The sequence below is a fragment of the Centruroides vittatus genome, unplaced genomic scaffold (genome assembly GCF_030686945.1).
Source record: "Centruroides vittatus isolate TY-2023 unplaced genomic scaffold, ASM3068694v2 contig_417, whole genome shotgun sequence".
NCBI lineage: Eukaryota > Metazoa > Arthropoda > Arachnida > Scorpiones > Buthidae > Centruroides > Centruroides vittatus.
In genome coordinates, this window is record NW_027122227.1 from 1,310,525 (window position 1) to 1,336,626 (window position 26,102).

The 26,102-nt window shown below is 28.6% G+C and overlaps 1 protein-coding gene across 1 annotated transcript in view; it reads left to right on the plus strand.

Annotated features, from left to right (window-relative positions):
- LOC136976637 (rho guanine nucleotide exchange factor 17-like) overlaps window positions 1–26,102 on the plus strand; it is a 91,177-nt gene that overhangs the window by 12,521 nt on the left and 52,554 nt on the right. The window contains exons 3-4 of the mRNA XM_067271978.1: window positions 10,081–10,158; window positions 13,255–13,437. Coding sequence (XP_067128079.1) covers window positions 10,081–10,158; window positions 13,255–13,437 — 261 coding nt within the window. The remainder of the gene's footprint in view (window positions 1–10,080; window positions 10,159–13,254; window positions 13,438–26,102) is intronic.

Here is a 26,102-nt window from a genome sequence, read left to right on the forward strand (position 1 = left end):
CCGTCTGTTTAATTATTTAAATTCAAATTTTAATTATAGCAAATGAATAGACAAAAATGATGAAAATAACTCAAGAGAGAGATATATATATACAGTATATAGAAAAAGAAAAATTTATTTGCGATGAATTATTATTTTTCGATGGCAGAACGTTAAAACAAACAGATCTATAATGACAATTTATTTCCTTGTATTATTGTTAAACAATATAAATAATTGTTCTACAGTACAATACATACATGTAATTATGTAAATAACACATATATATTATTAAATATTATAACATTTTTATTTTTCAAATTTTTAAATAAATGTCTTAAATTTATTATTTTAAAATAAGTTTTAATTATATAATATAATAAATAAATATATATATATATATATACTTGCGTGTTTTATTTGTTCAAGCGTACATTCTCGTCCTAAATGTCAAATCTAAAAGTGTACAATAATCTCGTTCTATGAGTTTTTCGCTACAGATGTCGTGCCCTGTAGACATAGTTTCCACACTATTGCTCTTCTTGATAGACGAATAGATGTGGTTTTAATTATGGTACTACAAATAGATAGGAAGAGCACCAAACTCTAATACATCTTCTTTCCACGGCATACTTTAAATAGTTTGTATTATACAAAGCAGCTTTCATTCTATTGTATCTACGGAAACTTTGGGAATGTTTCGCGTGGAATTTAGTATTTAACAAGTCGAAAACAATCTTTAATTAATTCCTTTTATTTTAAATAGAGAATAAGGTGTCTTAATTTTATCATTATAAAAGATACAATATGTTTTTAATTACTTGTAATTGCCATTTTAAAAATTCGTACTTATAGTAATGATATTAAATAAAATTAAAATTAAAACTAAAGAGTTAGCTTATTGAAGTTTGCTTCGGAATGTAATATATCCGCATGTTTAAGAATTATTTACAAAATTGCTTCTGTAGTTGTTTATACGGTAGTTTGATTTGCATTCTATTACTTTTTCTGTCATAGGGATTTAACAGTTTGCATTCTTGTCGTGGAATTTAGTTATAACTTGAAATTCAATCGAAGTGAGATAACATCGTTCTGATGATTCAATATTTAATTAAAACACTACATTTTCTTTATAATAAAAATCATTTACTGGGGTTTTTTTTAATGGAAAATGGTTTCGGATGGGTGGATATGATAGGTTATTTTTGTCATTGGTTTACTAATAGAGCGATCGTGTTTATTAATTTCACCAGGAAATTATCTATAATGATTATTTTTTTTATGTTACTATAATTTATTCTATGACCTATGATCTTTCGCTTTCTGTCTCTGTCTCTCTCTCCTTGGGACATTTGACCGGCTTCTTCAAAATGTTTCAATCGATCTAGTCGAGTGGAACCTTTTTTTTTCGAAAGAAAATCTACGTATATACGGATAAAATTCTCCACCACTTGTTTATGTATTGTGGAGTTTTTCTTTTGTGCTATTCTTGTTCTAAATTCCCATTCCTCTTTTAATAAAGAGAACATTTCCTTGCTCGTATCGAAGATGTTTAACATCTAATCTTATCTATTGAATTTTTCAACTTGTAAGATTTTCTCGATGCTTAAAGAATTATTAATCTTTCCCTGCGATAGAATATTATAACGTTGTCCAGCCTGTCTAAATATGTAAACTTATGTATGCGCATGATGTATACTAAATAATCCACCAAAAAATTCAAATTTAAATCACAAAAGAGCAGTTTTATTATTAGCATATTACCAGTTTGTAAAATTAATATATAAATATGAACTAGAAAGCATAATTTCTCTAGACGAAAACTTATATTCTTCTCGTTTTTAATTATTGTATTTTTAATTAATCAAAATAAATAATGATTTAAGTATATTGGTTAATTTATATTTAGTTCAGTATAGAATTAAACAGGTAAAAAGAACACACTGACATTATTAGACAACTAAATAGATTTTTGTTTTATTTTTTCGTTTTACTGCTACGTTTTACTGCAGGAAATTAAATTATTTCTATAATAGAAAGTAAAATAGTTTTCTATTTTTGGTATTTTTCTCTCATTGAATCTTCTCAAAATATTTTCAAGAGCATAAATAATATTCTGAAAACGTGGAAGCTAGGAATTCTCTAATGAATTTGATATCCGTTTTGACAGTGTAAGAATAGAAAAAAGTCGTCGTCTGAACGGAAATATATAAGATCCATACAATTCAAGTGACGCTATGCAGATTTAAATCTATCAGAAAATTCTCAATCGATTGTTTTAGGGTATAGTCTCAAATATTTGTTCAATGTTACCTTATGGGAAAACTGTGATTCATTTTTTGATTGAATGCTTTGAAAAATTATTCGTCATTTCTCTAATATTTATACAAAACCGCAACCGGATACAAATTATAATTAATCGATTGCTGCGGAAAATCTCTCGCGATGAAAATCAATCAGCAAAGAATTGTGTTGTTAACAGTTGTTCGTCATACGTGAAATTGTTCTGGTAATAAAACTTAACGAGAAAATGATTAAGAAGAAAGAAGAAAATGTTGTTTTCTTATTGAAAGTACAAAATCAAGATGTTGAAGTGTATTAATCAGTAATCTAAGCACATGAAATACATTCGAGAAGAATATATTTCCGAACTGAGTGTAAATTGGAAACGATAAAAGAAGACTTAAGTATTATTTCGATAATTTTAAGTATAAATTTATTAAGACTGTAATAGAATTAATAGTCATTTGATTAAATTTAATACACGTCTGTGATATTTTATCCAATTTAAAAGCGAGAGGGAGTAAACCAGCCACATGCGATTAAATCATCAATATACCATCTAAGAGTGAACGTATTTAACTTTTACATCTTTTCTCTAAATATAGTTTTGTCTCGCTTAATTTAATACTTCAAATTTCTCATTGAATTATTTTAATAATTGTTTTACAATTATATCATTTTACGAAATTGTAAAACGATAAGTTTTATAATTGCAGAGAAATGCTTTCTTTTCGCATTGTTTCATACGTATAGAAAAATAAGCTTATGTATTATATTATGTAGGAGTGTTTCTACTTCTGAAAAATTGCTTTCCGCAATATTATTATCTTATGGATAGGAAATAAGTTATTTGATGCAGATAAAATAATACCAAATTCGCATTTTAGTTCTTAGAAAACTCTTATAATCCTTACATAGAACTCAACCCAGTGGCATAATTCTCGTGATGAATAGATGAGAGAAATATCCTTCTGATAAATGATGCAATACTGTATTATCCTTCAGTCAACTTGTGGGATTTTCTGCCTTCATCATCCGATTCTATCATTCCTATTGCTGCTATTCAACAATACATCGAGAACTAGTATCTTAAAGAATAGAAGAATCCCTAAAGAGAATCGCAACGAATACGTATGATTTCTATGACTTTTGATCACATGAAATATTTATAACATAATTTTATGAAGTTTGTCCGTTAAGCCAAGAACTAATCGAAAAACATAAAAATTGGAATAGGTCTAAATGATCTTGAAATATTTATAAAGACGGGTCGCAAGTTCGATCGTTCATGTTAACCCAGTTTCCGAAATGCCAACGCCTGGGTAAATGTCTTTACCTCACAATTTAGAAGAACTGCAGAGAATCAATTCTGTTGATCACTGAGATTAAAAATATATATATATATATATATATATAGAAGTATAAATAATTTTCATTCGGCAAAATCGATTTAAATTTTGTAAGTTTCCAAAGGCTTTCAAGAGTGAAATTTCCAATGGATTAACAGGGTTTTTTTTTGGCATTTCGAACGAGGACGTCGGTTTGAAATGAGAATAACATAACAAAACAGGTAATTAGAAGATATTTATTAATTGGATATAGTTTCTAAACGTAAACAAAAGCCATTACTGCTGTAAGAATTAAAAGAAAAAAAAATGTAAAAAATTCGTAAGAATTTTTTTAATCTTCCGTGTTATTTTATAAACAACTTGTTACGGGATTTATTCGGTATTAAATCTACAATTTGTACCTGATGTCTGTCGTTGTTAATCAAGAGAATTAGTTTATACCCTTTCGGAAAATGGTGTGCTCCAACGGTTGCTGGTAGCAACGATCACGGAGCAGGCGTTGTACTTCCTAGAGGCAGTAGAAAGTCCGTCACATCTCAGTTGGTCGGGTAGACACTTCACATCCACATACCTCCTGTTATCAGACAAGTGAACGGGACGGATGTGCTCGCTTTCCTCAATTTCATCCAATTTTGGAAAATACGGATCGGGAGATGAGTGGCATTCTTGAGTTGGAGGGATGTTATTCTACACTTAACCGGGATAGGAAGAATCTATTTTCTCTTCGAACTTAAACGCTAGAGAAGACGGACAAAAGCAAAAGAGATAAATTTAGGCGGGCCGATGCAGCCCACGAGCGTCGCCGCCATTCTCAGGGCACAACGCGGTCACAGGGCACGGGTACGTGGCCTTTGACAGCATGCCCTACCCAGGATAACAGATGGACCATGTTGCCTTTTACTCGTCGTTTCAGCAAAAGGGCACAGAGTGACCCTTGGATATCGGAAAGAATCAGAAAATATTTCTTTTGTAGGCGTTTCACCGTTGGAACTAATAATCTTCTATTAGAAAGTTCGGTGAGTATAGCTCATTTCAAACTGATTAATACCAGTAAACGTGGGGGGCCAATAGATTTTAATTCCAATGAATTATGAATTATATATATGTAAACTCGATCGTGTTTATCATGGGGGGAAAAAAGAATTCTGAACTCTTCCATTGATTTTTCTCGGCCGCACGCAAACATAAAACAATTAAACGATGTTTTTGTTTTTAGAAAAATATATATATAAAAATTCTGTTTGCTGGTTTAAACGGCTGTCTTCATTTTCACAGCTGCATCACTAGCCATCCTCCTATACTTAGATATTTCTCTTTGCACTCCGATCATCGTATCATCTGTGTCATGCATAAAATTAGCAAATGGAAAAGATTAGAAATTTATTGCGTTTATACCAACGAAATATTTTGTTTTAATAAACGAAACGGGATATATTTAGGATAATTTTACACTTATTAACTGTATGATTTGGACACGGAAAAGGTATATAAACTTCTTTGGCGTATTGTTTAGGAAACGTGTATAAAATCGTGTTGGGAAAAGATTAAACATTTTTTTAACGTGTTATTTGGGCTAATCATCTAGTATATGTCGTTTGTAGTTTATATCACAACACACCATTTTGGTTGTCATGGAAACTGTATTCTGACCCCAGATGTTTAAGTTCCCTCAGAAGAATCATTGGCCAATATTGCAGAGAATTTCACCGTCACAATAAATATTGTCTTTTTTTACCCCCTTTTTCCCGGAACAAAGAGTATATTTAAATTTCGATTAAAGGAATTAATTTTATTTCTTTTATTTTTTTTTTTTTTTTGAAAAATTTTGTTTATCTCGTCCTAATATTTTATTAAATATAACAAATGCATTCATCTGTTTTTGACAGGCGGTTTCTTGTATCTACACAGTTGGACGCCAGATATTGTCTTCTATTTTCCGATTAAATCCGGCCTACACGATATTTTAGCCTATTCATACACAAGAAATGGAGCGTTTGGTTGTCTGATCTCATATCTTCTCGTCATATTTGAGTTTATTAATAAAATAGAATAGCGTAAGATTCAGAGTTATCATTCAAATTTTATGCGTGTTCCATTTTATTAATCCTCGCGTCTAAATCCTCCTGTCCTCGATTTTTCTTTTCAGGAAGCATACTTCAATAATGTTCGCACTCAATTATTGACACGTGTTATGTCAATACATTGCGTTCAAGCACGCTTCGTTGCACACAATACAAACTGTACAGGCTTCTTTGACAAACTTTATCAGCGATAGTACATCCAGAGATATTGTTTTATTGTTAAATATTTTCTGCCATTATAAACTTAATCGAATTTTATCAGAAAGCGAAAATAAATCTCTTTTAAACTAGGAAATAATACAATAAAAGTTATTACATTATATTACTTTTCTTTTATATATATTTAGGATAGTTACTATTGATTAATGTTTGATTATCTGGTTCTACTTTCCTGTGTTTAAATGATGTTTCCCTAGAGATTCGTCGTCTTTTGATTATTGGTTTGTTTCTGCCAATAGTGACAGGTTTTAGTAAGAAACGAACTTTAATACAACGCCTCACAATTCTCTATTTATGGTAGAAATAAGCAAGAAAGATGTTTAAATAAGCGCCAAATAATTATCTGTTCCCAATACAAAGTTTGATTTGGATAGTCAGTGTTAGCTCTAATTACTAAAATCCCCGGGATAATACTCTTTCGACGAAACTATCTGTCTTCTCGTTAAATTCGTGTTATAAGACTCCAGAGGTCTGTGTAATTTTTAAGGATTTTATGTAATTGAAGAGAGAGAGAGAGCATCGACTGATCTATATTTTATAAATAGTAAAGGATTATGTTTGTTATAATTTAATTTATGAACATTTCGATTAGCTGAATAGACAAAAATAATTATTGAACGAAGATATGTACCACGCCGAATACTGTAAAAGTATTAAAAATCCTTCTGTTACTATCAGAAAATTACGTACAAGTGATAAGTTTATTTTGTTACAAGCGTTACAATATCTTAATGTGTATAAGAGCGATAAAGTAGAAAATTCAATAATAGTTAATTCTTCTATTATGATGGAGAATACAGATTCATCCGCATAATAATTGGTAACGATGCAGAAGCTGTTAGTAGTAATTAATTTCTTATTGCTTAAATTATAGAGCTTAAGCTTTTACTGCACAACTGTTGACTTATTTTACGGATAGATCTAATTCATAATCTAATAGAAAATGTATTTCCTCTTTGTAGATATTCAATACATTATTCTCTTTTAGTAAAACGAACTTAAAAGAGTAAGTAATGAAAATCAATTTGATTACAGATGCTGTCTTTAAAAGTACGACGATACTGTTCTTTGGATAGATTCGACGATACCGTTCAGTTAATTTGACAGATAATATTTAATATATAAAGAATTTGTATAAATAAGTAAATAAAAAAAAATTCAAGCAATTTGGATGCGGGAAGTAAAGTTAATTATCCGGTGAAGTACTTAGAAACTAATGAATTTCGGCATTAATAATTTTGTTGAGCAAGTAATAATACATGCTTGTGTGGGTGTACGCGAGTACAATTACGACTGTTCTGTTTATACCAAATTTGGCAAAAATATCGATTTTCTTATGGAGGTTCCTTTCTATTTAGTAATGGTTAACTTTTAATTAGAATATAATATATATAAAGCTTAAGCTTCATTTTCTTTCTGTTATACATACATATATACAAGTAATAGTAGTAGTAATAATGGGATATATAGAAAATTGGGTTAAAAAAGCCAATTTAATTCAAACTAAATAAATATTTTATTTAACTCTTTGTTCGTAGGAGACTAGGAGTTGCTTTTAAGAATCTCCGTAAGAGCTCTTATAAGAATTAAATAACAAAGATAAATACGGTCAAGTTGATCCCATAAAGGACACTTAAAAATCATAAAAACAAAACAAAGGAAAAGATAATATGAAAAATTAGGAACATCCATCAATTTAATCAATATTTTTAAAATAAATAACAAGGTATTAACAGAGACCAAAACGGTTCCTTTGGTTATTTAAATCATATAAAAACGAACCATTTATACGTGATAATACAATGATTAACTAAAAAAAGAAAGTAATTGTTTATCCGTGTTAATTGTAATTCATTATTTGTAGTTAATTATAATGTATGTGAACATGTTTTTTGTTTCTCAGATGGATTTTTTAAAGCTTATAATTTAAACCCTGTACGAAAATTATGATTTTTATAATTGCCACTCTTCATTATATCACCCGCCGATTTTATTATCGTAAATTAATGTCTGAAAAATGTTTTCTTTTGCCTAGTTTATTAGCAAACTGTCATTAAAATTTCAGACAGTACAAAATGAAATTATAAAACAGAATTTTTATACGAATACAGAGACGAACTCATTTATTATTATGATTTAATTTCCAAGGAAATATCTGTAGCGAATTCATTTAAGCGTATATATATATATATTTTTTTTCTTTCTGATAATTTTTTCAGAAAATTAACTTAATATTTTAAAATTAAATTTATGCCAGGGATATATGTATTTAAACTTAACAATAGATTGCATATTCTATCGAAAACTCCAATTTGATTGTAAAAGAAATCGATACGCTCTTGTATTCTTTGAAATAAGAAATACAACAAAATATATTGACTTTAAAAAATCTCTTGTCCATCTGAGCCTTTTTTAACAATATAAAATCTGATTACAGAGTTTAATTTTCTAAAAATTTACTTAATTAATATATATTATTTTAATGTTAAATACAATTATTGCGGTGGTTTAAACGTTATTCAAGTAAATGTGTATCAAACGTCAAAAGAACCTTCTTTTTTGGCAAGAGAACTATTAATATTTTAATAAAAATTTCAAAATCTTCTGCGAGTATAAATATTAATTGCCTAAATTATATAAATAGTTTAATTTTAAATAAAAAGTTATTAAAAATCAGTTCAATCATATATTTAGTTTCTTTTTTTAATATCAAAAATTGTGGTAATTTAATTACCAAAGTTTTATTTTTGAAAATGTTTCGTTTAAGTTAGTTTTGTTATTTTAAAAATTTCATTTAATATATAATTTATTATATATTAAATGAAAATTTTTAATTGCTTTAGTTTTTCTTTTTATTTTAACTTGTTTATATTACTCTTTACTTTAGTGTGGGCGTAACTTGAAGAAGCAGATCATTTAATATCTTTTTCCATTATAACTAACTGTTCCTTGTCGATTTTAAATGTATTTTATTGTGTCCATTTTAAAAATAAATTGTTTTTTTCTATCGAATCATAATTTCATTTCCTTATTTATTCCTTCTATATACAAGGAAATGAAATTAATTCCCTATAAATGTTTCCTTGTATTTTATCTGAAATGTATTAGATTTTATAAAGGAAGAGGAGCTGATTTTTTTAAAACTTAAAACAAATTTTAATTATAATATAAAGTTTTAGTTTGATGCTGTAAAATTGTAATTTAAAAAAAAACCACCTACATCTGCACACACCCACATGTACTGTACACACACACAAACATATACACAGACACACACGCACAGTGTAGTCATAATCTAATTAAGTTTTCTGTATTCAGTGCTCTCTGGAAAGGGATTTAACGAATGGATTGCAGTCAAGTTTGGAAGATATATTCTTCAGAACCTCGTGAAAGCAATTTCGCTAAAATAATTAATTTCAGTTTTGGTCACCAGAGGAAAATCGGCGTTGTTCGACACACGTTTTGCTACTTCTTTCACGCACATTTTAGTTTAGTACAACGAGTTGAAAGAGAAAATATATACGGGACAGATAAGATAATTGTTTCCCCTATATGTCGGTATTCCCATATGACAGTGGCTGCGTTTGCTATCATTTTGATAATAGAGCTTTACTTAGATAGTACGGTCTGGTAACACTGTGGCATGTTTTCTAGCTTTAACTAACTGAATAGGAACGTAACATCTGCTATATAGTAAGCTAGCTGTCGTTTTTATCTATAGAAGTTCAGATACGAATGACAGTGTCATTTTTTCTGCGGTGGCTGAAATTGGAACTAATTAATTTTTTCGCCAAATTGATTTCCGCGTGTTCTGAAAAAGTTTTCTTCAAATTAAATCCACTTCAAATGGCGTTGAATAAGAGGTTTAATTAAGCTATGACCACGCATTAATATAAATTATATGACCTATATATACGCATACAAATTATTGTATTTTTTTATCATAATATTCTAAACATATTTAACTGAATTAATTATAGTAATATGCGAAATTGCAAACTCTTTTTCCATTAGTTGGACTTGAATAATGTTTCATTTACACGCTATTTTAACGCATTATAAATTAATGTGAAATGGATGTTAATATTGGACATTGATTTTTATTGAATGCTTATGCTGTTTTATTTATGTTATAATTGTAAATATAAATGGAGAGTTGTTTCCTACAGGATACCAGGACGCATGTGGTAGGAGAACTATACGATACGGAAAAATCGTATGTAGAATCTCTACAAATTATAGTCAATGTAAGTAATATTTATATATTGTCTATATAAATTTATTTCTTTAGTTTATAAATTTAAGCTAGAAAAGGATTCAATGGATAAACCGCATTCGGTTAATAAGAAATAAACTTGCTGTTTTCATTTTGTGAATTTAATCGATCGAAATTGAAACACGAATTGGAAGATCCGTTTGTTAAAAATTTCCATTTGTTTTATCTTTTAGAGAGAGAATTTTTATGTAAAATTTCTTTGTTTTTTCTTTTTTAATGCTAGAACACTTGAAATTTATGAGTCGTTCACGCCGAAAACATTCAAAAACAATAACTCGAAGGCAATGTTTTGAAACATTATTTTTATTTTTTATTTTTTTTAAATAATTTTAGAATATAAGATATAAGTTTAACTATAATAAATTAATTATTTAAAATTTTGATTTTAAATATTTGACTGCTCTGTCTTTCCATATCAATTTTTATAGCGCGTTTTGTTTGTCAAAACGCCAACGTTGTAGAAAAATGATCTATGTTAAGCTTCAGAAAAGTTTTTCGAAGGACAAGTATCTCTTGACTACGATTGATGGTAACTATGTGTCACCTGGAGGGTGCGGCAGTAATGACAGTCCGCGGGAAGCTGTCTGTACGAAAAGACATATGGTGACTTTTTCTATGATGTCAGTAATGTGTTATTGTTCCTTAACTACAATAATTTCAAATCATAACAGGAAAACGCCAATTTGTCGTCACGTCCATACATCTTTTAAGTAGAATAGATGCATTTTGCCAGCAGTCTTCAACTGACAACAGCTTTTTGAACTATTCACAGCCACAACAAAGAATTATTATGTCTAAAATTAAATAGATGATTACGAAAACTCTTTGAAATATATTTTAAATGAAGCCAACAAAATTACTAATTATAATACCGTGCCAATTCTTTATACAACTATTCAATCAACTATTGTTCATTTCGGTTCAAAATAAGAGTTGTTAAATTGAAAGCAACCCTAAGCAACGTCACAATTTTGATAAATGACTCGTGTATATCTGTTCCACACCCACTATAAACTGTGTTGCTAACTGCCATGCTGAGATACCATCAAAACTTTCAGCGATCTTCTGATAGTTCTATACAAGCCAGTCATTCTTTTCTTAAGAAACTTATCTAGTCAGTTTGATAAGGTATCCTGAGAACATACACACACACACAAAAAAAAAAAAAAAAAAAACTGTAAGGAAATATATAATTTAAATCCTATTTACCGTATTTGTAGACACTGTCTCAAAATTAATTTTTAAATGCAGATTCCCTTTATGCATTTTTAATTAGGAAAGGTGCGATTCATTTTTGTTTCCCCGTCAAAACAATATACAAGCGAATGCTATTAAGACAGAAATATATCGATTATTTTGGCAAATGTTAACTTTTGTAATTGTCAATTTTTAGTATATTTTTTTGCATTGAATAAACTATCGATTTAATCACCAATATTATTAAAATAATTGCAAAGAGTCGCGAATCGATTTAAAATTTATAGGAAAACTGCGGATAATTAATTAAAAGGAAACAAATAGCATCATTGTCTTCTTATTAGTTTGATACATTAAATTCAAGCATTTTTATAATTGTGTCTTTTAAATTGTAAAACTTTAATCGAGAAAACAGATTACTTAGAAAAGTCAATAACAAAAATAATTCCAATGAATTTAAATATAAATTTAATGAATTTCAAATTTCTAAATCCACAATGGAGGTGACTGTTGTTACATAAATTTTCGATTTATTCTATAAAAAGATTTATATTTTGAATAAATAATAACTGTGTAATTGTTTTCTTTTTTAGCTTAACTGGTTTATTATGATATTAATTCTTCAGCTCTAATTATTTGAATATTGTGCCTAATATTCTTTAAATAAATAATTTTACTTAAAACAATTTTTTTTTAATTTTAAAAGAAAAATAAATAAATAAAATTATCAATAGGTGAACGTGGTTTAGAACAAATTTTTATGTTAATAATTTTTCAAATCTCGCCGTTAAATATATAAATATATATAATTATTTATTTAATGTTATTCATTTTGAATGTACTTAAAATCAAATTAGAAGAGCATAACTTTTAAACTTAATTAATAACTAAAATTTTAAACTTTAAAATTAATAACTAAAAAAACTTAATGAAATACAAAAACGTAGAAATTGAATTTTGTTTGTACCTAATATAGATTAATATTCGAGTAATTAATATAATATCTATAAATTGAAGTAAATTAGAAATATCCCGTAAAGTTTTCCGCAATAAATAAATAAATCAGTTTTAATTTACTATATTGGCAATTTCTTTTGTTTTACTTTGACAATTTAATCATTTTTCAGGTAAAAAGAAAAATACATTCTTGTTATTATTGAAAAGAAAACTCCATCTTAAATAGAAATAAATACGAAAATGTTATAGATAAATTAATTTTTTTCTGGTTGTGTTCGATAAATTTAACGTTTTTATTTTCCGTTTTAAATAGCCATAACAATAACGTTCGTAGTTCCTTGACTTGGGAGTTGTCTAGTTAATAAATTAGTTCAAACTCTTTTATTTTTAATCGAAATTGTCAACATATATTTTGGCTAGCGTGCATCGTTCTTTCCTTTTGATTATTTCTTCAGATAAACAATAATACTTACTTAATAATTCTAGTTTATTGCAGATTTTTATTTTATTTTCGGGAAGGAAAAATAGCTATTACACTTGCTTTATTGGACATTAAAGCGTAAACTCTGAACTTTTCTTCTTAAACTTCAACGGATTTATTATTATTATTATTTTGCTATAGATTTGGCTTTTTATTATCTATTCAATTTTTGTGTATTACTTATCTTCAAAGTAATAATTAATAATAGAAAATACAGATAACTGATTGATTGAGCTTGATTGCTGCAACAATTTACATTATTATTTTGAAAATCGAATAATTTCCTTTCTGCTAATAGAACAAGATTTATATTTAGTTAATTTTTTGCTTAATTGATTTAGAAAATGTCTTTTCGTGAATATTCCGTATTTCATGAGCAATATAATTATATGCCACAAACATTTATACAATTAATATTTTTAATATTTACAGAAATATATGAAGTCTCTGAAGAGTCCAGAACACGCTGGATTAGTCGACTCGTCATTAGTTGACGAAATATTTTATCAAGTACCCGAAATTTTAAGTCATCACGAAAGTTTTTTAGAGGTGCTGCGGCAGAGATTAACGAGTTGGGATAGTAAACAAAAAGTTGGAGATGTATTTGTAGAAGCGGTAAGATAATAGTGAATATTTTCCAAAAATACATGACGTAGACTACAAGTTAATCTAGGAAACATTTAGAAAGAAGTCTGTTTTTAATAATACGACTGCAGAAATTCTGTACAATTATAACCGTTCTTCAGAATTTTAAAAATAGTCTTCTCTTATTAATTTAAAATTTTAATAACTTAAAAAATATATATATTTAATTAAATTTCAACTATTAAACTTAAGTGGTATGTATTATATAAGTTTAAATATTAATTACAATATATAATATAGAACAGGGATGGCCAACAAGTCGATCGCGATCGACCGGTCGATCGCCAAGCCAATTTTGGTAGATCGCTAGCGATGTCTTGACTTAATGTATTATATTTGTAACCGAACGCAACTGTGTGCATGCAGTTATGACTCTACTCACAAGCAGTGAGTGCACTTTGTACTGAAACAGTATATAAACATAGTATGTATTTCACACTTCCCCTTCCCACTTAGACTATGCCTATGACAACAAGTCGATCGCGACACATTTTTACGATAAAAAGTAGATCTTATGTGCACAAAAGTTGGCCACCCCTGATATAGAAGATAGATTCAAAAGAGCGTAGTTGTATGAATTCGATTCATGAAATACGCGTGAATAAATAAAAAAAAAAGAAATATGTTCGGACATATTTCATTTTCTTCGAAATACATTTTGTATGCATCGGTCTTTGGATTCAGTACTGATAAATCCATAGTACTCCATTCATGCGAGGACACACAAAGCAATCTATGATTAGCTGCTATTTGCATGGAAATCGTATTTGATGTACATGAAATGGATATTAATGATTGAATATAATAAGAAATTTTGCAGTTGATAGAGTTATTTTAACTTATTCCAGCAAAAATATTATGAATGACTTACAGCAGATAATAAAATTCGAAAAAGTTATTAACTGTAATTATCAATTTATATTTAATCAAAATATTCTTTATAAAACTTTTTTATTAGCTAATTACCGGTAATTACTACTTAATTTTTATAGGCTTACATAATATTTATTAATATTAATACGTGAAATTTTAGATGAATGTCATCCTATACTTTTTGGAACTTAACCCACTATTCTTATGTTTTTCCATTAAGACACTATAATTTCTAGAGAATAAAACGTTTCGTCGCAGGGATTGGATATAATTTAAGTGATAATACATTTGTATTAATTCGCCGTTATGCTAAAATTATTACTCACAATGAAATCAGTCAAAGCATAAGTGAGGGATGGGATTATACCCGGACCCAATTATCAATAAAAATCGCTTTCTAGACTGTTATCTAATGGCGATAGAATCACTTTTTCGCGTGGCTATCCTATAACGAGGACTATTTGATCAACCATGGATATTTATACATTTATAATAAACATCATCCATATATATATCACTAATATTGATTCCATTTTGAATATAATTATTCTAGCTTAGAAAGACTTTACAACTGCGTTATAACTTTTCTATTCTAAGATGATACTTAACACATTCTGTATTACAAACATTCACACATTTCAAAATGTTTTCGTATTTAGTTTGTATGAAAGTGGTTTTATTATTTATTATAAAACAAAGTCGTAAACACGTTGCAAGTTTTTAGTTAAATCGTTTACTGCTGGCTACTATACATTTACGGATATCAATTATAAGCATCTGAATACATTAAACCTGTTTAGAGATTGTAGATTAATTCAGCGCGATGTTTTATGCGAAGAAGATATAAAAATATGATCATAAATTGCGTAGACAATGATGTATTGCTGAGTTTTTTTGTTCGAGATATAATATAAACTAAAATCAGTTATTCTTAAAACTCGTAGCATTAAAAAAAAAAACAACAAAAATGAATTTCAAATGCGAAAAATAAATTTAACACATGCCAAAATAAAATAACTGGTAAGAAAATTACTACCTTTTCGGTTAATGTTACCCTAGGTATACAAAATGGCAGCTCGTCTCTGATCCTAGCAATCAGAAGACAAGGAACAGTGGGGACGGATGTTCTAACCTAACCTAACCTAACGTATTCTAATAATTTGGTTGCTAATAATTATGGTTATTTATTAGAATAGGTTAGGTTAGAACGTCCGTCCCCACAGTTCCCTGTCTTCTGATTGCTGGGATCAGAGACGAGCCGCCATTTTGTATACCTAGGGTAACATTAACCACTTATTCATGTATGTGTTATGCCTGAATAGAGTAAAGATAGAAATAATTTATAATAAAATGAATCTATAAGTTATATTTTTCTGAAGAAAAAGATCCGAATGAATACGTTAAAAAATTCTGTTTTGTGTTTTTTCTTTTCTTTTTTGAGTGAAATTCGATATTTTTTAGTAGTCACGCCTAATGTCTTTCGTGAGATTTGAATCTGTTCGTTAAAGAAAAAATCGAAAAAACTCTAAAAATAGCAACCTAATAATTTTAATAATGTTACATTTAGATACAATATTTATATAGACTACACGTATCTACCCAAAACTATAGAATATGATTGAAAAATCTTATAACTTATTTACAAACGTTTAAAATGGTCATTACGTGATTGTTTCCTTTGGTAAATATCATGCAAATTTAGATTAGATGGTTCAAATACTATATCAACTATACTAAATTTGACTATAGAAGACATTTTTTGTAAGGAATGTATGTATGAATATATAGCATGAAAACATTAATAATATTAGAATAGATACTTTATTAAAATTTCTCCAATACTTTCTAATCTTTTAAATTAGAAAACGTTTATAGGGGAAAAAAATAAAATAAAAAAGTTATGAATCGGTCTCAATGAAAAAGCAAAATATTTTATCTACATTTATTTATATTTTCTGATTGTTTTCCAGAAAGAATAGACTTATATTGAAATATTTAATAATAAATGTATAATTTCATAACATCAAACCATTTTAAATAAATGAGAAATGGAAAGATCTATTAAATAACGAAAAAATTATGATGAATCACAGAACGACTGACAATCTTCCTATGATAAGTAACTTAGGAAGCTTGTATACGTACAGTACAATGTACTGTATATATAATCTTACAAATATTCCCTTATTTAAGGTATGGAATGTAATCGATAAATTCAAACAGAAGGGAAAAAAATATTTAAATTATTAGTCTAATATATATATATGTATAACAGACTTACTGCATACCCTACCGCTGGCATTCACAATGTATAAAGATTAAATGTCGAATGGTAGAAATCTCTGTCTGTTATGTGGGGAGGCCGTCTAGCGCTTTTATGAGGTCCGGAAATAACGCGAGCCCCTCTTTTGCCCCCTTTTTAAAGAAATTATATACGTAAAATGTTAAAAGATTTTATATTAATTTATTATTTGAATTTGTTAAATAGTAATAAAATCGCAGACCACTTAAGCAAAGAATATTTACTTTGTGAAAAAAAAACTTAAAAAATAATACAGGAAACAAATTGTATACGTTATATAAATTTGGTAAATGTAAAAGTTCGACTTGCAGAATATTTAGTTGATCATTATTTAATCATTATTCTGCTCTGTAAAAATATCTGTTTAGTAGAAAGCTCTTCTACGTGATCATTTGGCCAGTGTTACACTATATTTTCATTATTAAAATAAGCTTTGATCGGTAATATTTTCGTGCAGTGCTATTGTGTGATCAGGAAAATAGGATTATTACTTAGGCAAATAGGCAAAAAAAAAAAAATACTTGTTAAGTAAAAAATTATGTTCGGTATTAGAATAACGTAGGAGTAATAAAAGAAAATTATGTTTATTCGATTGTTGTTGAATGCCTAAAATTTTATTTGTTATCTCCTTATGTTTATGGCTGGTGAATCTCCCATATTAATTACTTAACAGTTATCTTTATTTAAGTGGTGGAAGTATAATTTTAAGAAAACTTTGAATATTATAAATACTCTCGACATTAATAGAGCATACAGTCTTATTATTATTCAATAAAAATAAGACATATTTTAATTAAAATAATCAGAACTTATATGAAAAAAGTCTAATTTATTAGATGTTAATTTTTATTCATTTAAGTTATTTTTCATTGACTATGTAGCGTGATTGTAACTATGTACGGTTAGAACCATCGGTACTGTACAGTACATATGACGACCGAAACTAGTTTATTAAAAAAAAATTCCATTCCAGACAATCGGTTGCACTTGCTAGTGTAATTAAAAGTTTAATTGTAATATTGTGTGAGCAATAAACATACTCTACGTAACAATTACTCGTAAATTTAACTACAATACGGGTTCGTGTCATCAACACTCAACAAAAATTAAAATAACTTTCTACGGAATTGCTCAGTACGGAATTAATTGTAATTTCAATTTTACATAAAGTTTAAGCGAATTAATAATAAATTAATTAATTAACAATAATAAAATAACGTCTTGATAAAGTAAGCAAATTTTCATTTCGTACATTCGACATTTTCTCTTTCTGCATTTGTTCATTCAGAAATGTAATCTAAACTTGTGTACAAAGAATTATTATTATATGTATCGAAGGAAATAATTATATTGATTCCTAATAATAATAATAATTTAATATTATTTTAAAAAGAGTTTTGTCGGTTAGATAGTCGCGGTAAGCATCTCTGCCAGGATCCGGTTCGAATCGGATTCGAACATTCGTAATTTATCACAGATCGTGACCGTCGTTTCATATCTTTTAACGACGTTAGACGATCCCATTGAGGATCAATTTCACCTATAATGAGGAAAAATTGAGACCGAATACAGAGATCGTGCATTGATCCCATGCAAAATACATATATAATATAAAACATTTTCGATTATTATTATATATAGAACTATATAAATAAAATATATTTATATATTACATATACACGATAATTAAATTGTTTAAACTTAAAGTTATTAATTTAAATATATTTATAATATGGATTTATATAAAAATGGACACGAATGAGATTATTATCGATAACAGATAATTAAAAGAAAAAGGATGTAGAGATTTTTGTTGCAGCGAGAGACTACAAATACCATCGTAGCATAATGATGATGATAACTTTAAATAAGTTATCTAAAGTTTAGTTTATCTAAAAATAGATTTCCCCATTAAATCTAAAAGATTTAACACTTCAGCATCTTTGTGTGACTTAGCTTTAAATTTGCCAATGTCTGTATCATATTGCTTTAAATTTTTCTGCGAAGATTGTTTTAAAATAAAGTTTATTTCGAAAAAAAAAAAATTAGTGTATTATTTGATTCTGAAATAGATAAATATAGCAAGAAAGAATTTGCTTTATCTTCTACTATACTTGAAAAATAAGGGAGCTTTAATTACATCGCCGCAAGAACTGTAAAAATGGCGAGAATATTTAAAAATTAATGATTCTCTTAGAAATAATTATTCGTCTATATGCTTTTATTTATAAAAGTGAACTATTTTTTTGTAATTTTAGATTTATATATATTGTCAAATTTTTTTTTTAATTATTCTGCACAAGCGAAACAACGAAAAATATCAGCATAAAAGGATCGATTTTAACGAAAACCGTAATAAAAACATAGTTAATTATTAATTAATATTTAAAAAAACAGAGTAAACTGTGATAACAAATTATAAATATTAACTAATATTTATTATTTAACCATTGTTTCAAATAACTGTTGATACTAGACTAAGAAGTTAATCAATAAATGCGAAATAATGCTCTTTTCGGTGTCTGAAAACGGTATACCAGGGCATACTTTCAAGCCAAACAAAACAATAAAAAGAAAAGATATACTTTATTAATTCTGAAAATGCAATGAACATTTTGTATTTTCAAAGAAAAGAGGCGATCAATCTTATTTATTTCTACAATTGTCGGAAACTGTCATTTCTTTTTTTTGTTATTGTTAAAAACAATAACTCTGTTTTTCGAAGATCGAAATGTGCTTTAACTTACGAACGTTTAATTAATATGAGTAATATAAAAAATGTATAAATAATATAACGTAGATTTATTTACTCCTGTTCGTTCTGAAATTTTCTTTTCTGCTTGCTTGTTTTTATTGTTTCGTTAACTTGGTTTTTTCCAAACTAGTATCGTTAGAAGTTTGCTTACTCATAACAATAATCCTGTTAGGATGAAACCGGTTGTTATAATGGGGGATTGTGCACACCTTGGATGTTGCTATAGCAACTTCGAAAGGTCATGAGGAGTACGTAACAGTTTTGGAGATTTTTTTCTTTTGTTTATCTTCACTGTAAATGACTCACTACTATGCTATTTGATGTCATCTATATACTATACTATCCTATACTATACTAACTGATTTTAAACTTGTAACATGGTATAGGATGTTAATTCCTTTGTAAATATTTTATATTATCAATAATTACTTTCTTTAATTCATTTAAATGATATTGGCATACTTTGCATACCTTTGCATATAAATTAAGTTCGTTTTAATAAATATATTTCAATTTTTTTTAAAAATTATTATAAATAGTAGTTCATAGTTTAAAATTGTTACTCATCGTTTACAGTTTATAATTATTAAAATTAGCAATTTATGAGGATAAATTTTTAAAGCTGGAGAAGATAAAAATTTTCAGTTGATATAACTACTGTGACATATATTCTTAGTTGTTTTTTTACAGTTTAAAAATTGAAAGTTTCTAGTAATTCATGGTTTGTTTGTTATTTGCCTGCCTGATGACTTAAAAAAGTGAGGGTCTGTGTGAGTGGTCTTCTAGTAGTACATTGGGAATATAATAGTGGATGTTGTCATAGTTACAAACATTGATTTGCTATCGACTTTGTATTCATTGTCTAAACAACCACGCATGATCTTTGTGTGGGTGTTTGTTGTATAAAATGTCTCGAGGTTTATCCATTTTTGTCTCTCTCCCCCCTCTCTCTTTTTTTAACTTGACAATCATGCATAAAATGAAAATTGTTCGATTTGTTATTTTCTGTGCATAAAAATTCAAGCATACAAAAAATTTTTGAATAAAAAAAATGAAAAAGTTTAGCAGTAAAGAAACATTTTATTAGTAAAAAGAAATTTTATAAACTATTTCAATTTTTTCTTGAATTAAAATTACATCTAGATGAATGAAGAATTAATAAACTGTCATTGAAAACAAATGTAATTGTGTAAATCTCAAATGTTTTAAATTGTATATCAAAATTCTTAACTTATAGATAACATAGGATTATATATTACTGTATATAAGAAAGTGTGCATGTGTGTACATACATGTATGTTTTCTTATATAATGAGATATATACACATTTTCTGTTTATAATACAGTGTTATGTTAATATTTGTATAAACAACCACCTCATAACCTGATTTTAATGGGTTAATTCAAACAATTTTGTGATTATTAACATGTGAAATATTTTTGTTTTCCTTGCTATGCATTTTTTTCACAAAAGTAGTTCATATTTACACTCTAGGATCAAGAATCAGAGCCAGAAGTTAATCATTAAAAGTTCCCATACTTAAAAATAAAATGAATATATGCAACTCTAACTCTTGATCATGAGTATTGAATAGAGATAACAGATTTCAAGATGTGTGAAGGCAAACAACTAAGTGTATTAAGACTGAAGAATTTTTTATATATTTTTAATTTTCATGTAAGGAATTAAGAATTAGACATAGAGACATGGTTTTGATTTTTCCAAACAATTGAATAATTATTATTTAAATATATCAGATAATCATTAAAATATATTGCTGAAAACTGTATTAGCAAGAATTCATTCTCAGCGCAACAGAGATTCTTTTATTTTTCTATTATTAAATTTCACTAAAGTGTCAATATATATTTTACTGATAATGAAAATATACAAAGGACAGTCAGCTAATGTGCAACTGGACACAAAACGTTTAATGGGAATTTTGAATCCTGCAGTGGGAATCCCTTATTTGTGCAGTAATTAATTGCCCAGTTGTGTGTTTTATAAGTATTTTTTTCTTCTGGTTATGTGAAAGCTAAAATATTTACATAAGCTACACAGTGTATGGTAAAACTTACAATTTTTTTGTTAAAAAAGAACCTTTTTAATAATATTTTCAAGACGTAGTTTGTCCAAACAGGGACCACCATTTATTTTTCTGTGCTTTAGACAATACAATCCTGGCGATTGACCTTTCCTTGTAGGCCACTAGTCACCAAAATGCTAAAAAGTCTGTTAAAAAACACAAATTTTCCAATTAAAAAATAAAAATTTTTTAAAATATAAACTGGTGATATACGAACAAGACATTCGTATATCATTTTGGCACCATTTAACCTTCTTGGAGTGTTTCGGCTTTTTATCCACGAAAAATAGGCACTGGAGAACTACGTCTTGAAAATATTATTAAATCAAAAGAACCGTCAGACAAAAGAATTACAAAAAAAAAAGAACCTGTTCAAAATGGAAACATGCCAAATCAGAAAAAATATTTAGCATCGTGAGATTCCAGTTTACACAGGTTTTACAGTATATTTTATTCGATCCTGATAAAACAGCTATGGAAGGAATGTTAGTAGGATTTACCATTTGTATTGAATATATACAATAGATATTTTTTATGCAGCTGCAACATCAATATTTAAACTATAATCCACAACCACAGCTTACTTATCATATAGTAAATTATATCACATGCAGGCACACAGTGCATGTCTAACAATTAAGATTGAACAGTGATTGAAATTAATAAATAATTATACAGATATAAGATTTGTGTTATTGTTCTTATTTTCCTTTATGTCTTTTAGAACAGCTTATTAACACTAGGATTTATCAGCTTGGCCAAAACAAAACTGATATTTGTGCACTAGGAAAAAACCTTAGAATAAGGCCTGAGTACAGTATTTCTTTGCTTTTAGGTAGTTACTTATCAAGAAATTACATAAGCATTTTTCTGTCATTTATAAAATAATCTTTACAGTTTAAAATACCTTTCTTTTGTAATCAACATAAATTTAATTTGTTGTAATGAGTTGAAATGACTTCTTGTATTTACTGAATTACCAGTGATGTATTCAGTGATTGTGTGCTGCAGAATCCCCTTAATACCAGTCAGTTTTGTTAATTTAAAATAAAAATAAATATAATAATGCATATTGCATGGACTTCAATTAGGTAAAATTAGTAACTAAAGTAATTCTAAGATAACTGAGTAACATTCTCCAAAAAACAATGGATATATGCCTGTCTTTCTAAATATACCTTGGGCAGTACCTATATTCTCAAAATCCTGGATACACCATTGTGAATCATAAATTGTAATACAGTACTTTATTTGTTTCATTTAAATTGGTAGGTGTAAAGAGTTGATAAAAATTTTCAGCTGATATTGTAAAAATTGATGAATGTTATATAAAAGTTTTGTCAGTGAAGATTCCAGCAAGATAATAAAAAATTTGTCTAGAAAAAAAATAGATTTAAGATTATACAAGATTTCAGTCTGCCATCTATTTTGAGTATAACAGTACAATAGAATCTGCTTGTTATAATCATAGATATTGTTATCAGTGGTTTAATGTTCAGAATTGAGTGGGATCTCCATAAGTAAGGAACTGTTTTGTTTGTGATCAAAGTTTAAAGCAACTGCATGACCAGTAAACATGATTTTTTGCAAATATATATACAGTACAACTCAGCAAGGCAATGTCATGACAAAGCTGGAATTTTTAAATTTAATCTATGAGATATTTGAAGTCAAAGTTCAGCATGTAAACTCTATGCCAAATGCTGGTTGCAAGCTGGTCACATGCTACCTGTCAGTTGAGTTTCCAATTGTTGTCAATTTACATTGATCTCTAAGACAATTTTTTATTTTGATCTTTAACAGTGGCGTGCCGTCATTGGAAGCGGTGGAAGCGCCGTTTCCACCGCTTCCAATGACGACACGCCATTCCCTTGTAGTTTCTAAAATATAAATTTTCATATTTTAACGTACTTTGAATTAATTAAAATTAATATTTTATTATAACTGCATTATGTATCTTATTACAAATTTCTATACTACATGTGGAAAAAAACGATAAGATTGCTATTGTATATTCGAATATCAGTGGCGGAATGGAAGCGCTTACCAGACAGCTTCCACGGCGAGAATAACTGAATGGTGTAAAGCAGCCAGAGGGCATTGGCGCACGTGCTTTACAGAGCACCGACCTCAGCCGGTTTAGCTGGTGGAAGCTACACATGTGTAACGCTTCCAACGATTATACTCCTTAGCCACTAGGTAGGGAGCTATCTGACTAAGTGAATTGTTTAAGATTTAAAAAGTAAAGAGCATTCAATGTTATTTTTATGTACGTTTTTTTGCAAAGTTATATTTGATTATAATTTTCTTTTAATTACACTGTAATTATATTGACAGATTTCAGACAAAATCTTTAGAATTTTTATCACTTTTAGATGTTAATAATTTTAATATTATGAAAAACAATTTTTTCAAGCGTGTTTTAATTCTTTAAATTAAGTAAATTTTATGGGAAATTTTTTGATTTATCTAAATTATGTAGTGAATCGCAATATTTATATTCGTATCCGGACTATATTGGCAAGTAACTCTTAAACATAAAACATATAATTAATGTCGATCCGAACAAAGACGTACTAAAAGAATTATATGATTTAATATCATTAATTTTTACGGTACCATCTACCAGTGGGTCTGTTGAGCGGTTTTTCGACCACGAAGCAAATTCGTACATTGGCCAGGAACACTCGGTCGGAGGAAAAATTGTCGTTGCTAGCGTGACTTTCGATAGAAAAAGAGCTTTTAAATATGCTGATGAAGTCGACGACCAGCGACTTTTATGATAAAGTAATTAACGACTTTACGGAAAAAATCGCCGAATAGAGTTAGTTTATAAAAAATTAAAAAAACAAGTTTTTCTATTATTGTTTGTATCATATCAATTTGTATTATGTATGTATTATTTGTATTTTAGAACTAAAATACATAAATTGTTTACTTTTGTTATTTCCAGTATTTGTTTAAAACTTTTATAGAAATGTGATGTACCGGGCAGGTCTGACCCGTCACGAAAGACGCGAAAAAACGGTTAATTTAGAGAAAAATTTATTAGTTTAAAAAAACATAGGTAAAAGTCGTTTGTAGTCGGATACCCATTGTTTATATCAAACTGCGAGGCAGAAACCATAAATCGCGGAAGGAAGTCGTCCTATGATCGGTGGAAGATCGAATTCATCTTCGATTTTGACTTTTCTCGCGCTCCAGGTAAGAGTCACGTTACGTTTAGTAATCAGGGACCAACCACTCGGGAAACGTGATTGAGGGAGAATGACCAATCAAATGGACGAAAGAAAGAACGGAGATTGATATAATCCCCGACAATCGAGGACACCTGGCACTCGGTTAACGTTCCGAATAATCAAAACGCCGTGTCACGCGCAAAAAAAAAAAAAAAAAAAAAAAAATACAATTTCTCGTCTATTGTGCCAACCTGTAACCCGTACCACTTCGGACTTAGACCGTGTCTCCGACGCCAACAGAGGAAGTCTCCCCGTGCCCTACAGACTTGTCAACGCCACTGTCCCGGGGCCACCTTTGATCGACCATCAAAGAACCACGTCGACGCCCAGGATGTCTGAACGATTGATTGTCCTAAAGCAAACTATTTTGTACAAAGTATATGTTTATTTTATGTTTCTTTTTTGTCGGTTTTTGTCAGATACGTCTCTTCCGCCATCATGCACGTACGAATGGACCCTAGGCATCACTGACGCGCAATTAACTGATTGCCCCTGGAAGTCGGCTTCTTACAGAAACACAGCTTCCCTATCATCAAATGTCACAGCACGCCACTGATCTTTAAGACAGACATTTAACATACATGGTTTGCAGCTGTAATGTGTGTGTTTTAACCGATTGCTGGAGTTGGTAGGTCACTGGCAACACATGTGAGAGTTTTAAATATTTCTTGATGTTTTTGTTGATTCTGACATAGGACATGCATGTCATCCCCATAATCTACATGTTTTAAACTGCTTTAGATTGAATGTTAGAAGCATCTCACCAAATTCTGAAGCTGAAACAGATAATTCTACACCAGAGCTCAATTTTGTTTTCCTAGAAAATATCTAGTTATTGTTGTTTAGATTAGTAATGTTAACGTATTCAATATTAGCAGTTTTCTAAGTACATACTTTATAACCTGCATTGTAAATATCAGATAGAACATTATTCTATCTCTAGATTTATAACATTCCATCTGCCATATTACCTGAAGAAGATGGTTATATATTGTTGAAAGTGTTCATATTTGTTAATTAAATGTATTTACCAATAACACCAATAGACAGTTTTTATATTTTCGTTTATTTTTAGTAGTGGCATCACTTGTTGGGCTGCAATTTGAAAAAAATTGTAGACCAATAAATACCCACTGTCATTGTCTGTCTTTCTTTAATCTCGAGAATGCAGTTAAATAGATGAAAGATGTGACCAGATATGGAAACCTTAGGAGCAGGATGCCCTGATTAACTGTATTCAAATTTCTGATGCAAACTGGAAGTTGTGTTATTTCAGTTCAAAAATTTTCCTCTGAAAGGTGTTAGATAGATGACTGGCATGACTCCATTGCTAACAGAAAAGTATGATGTACAGGGACAAGACACTACTAATTTGAGGT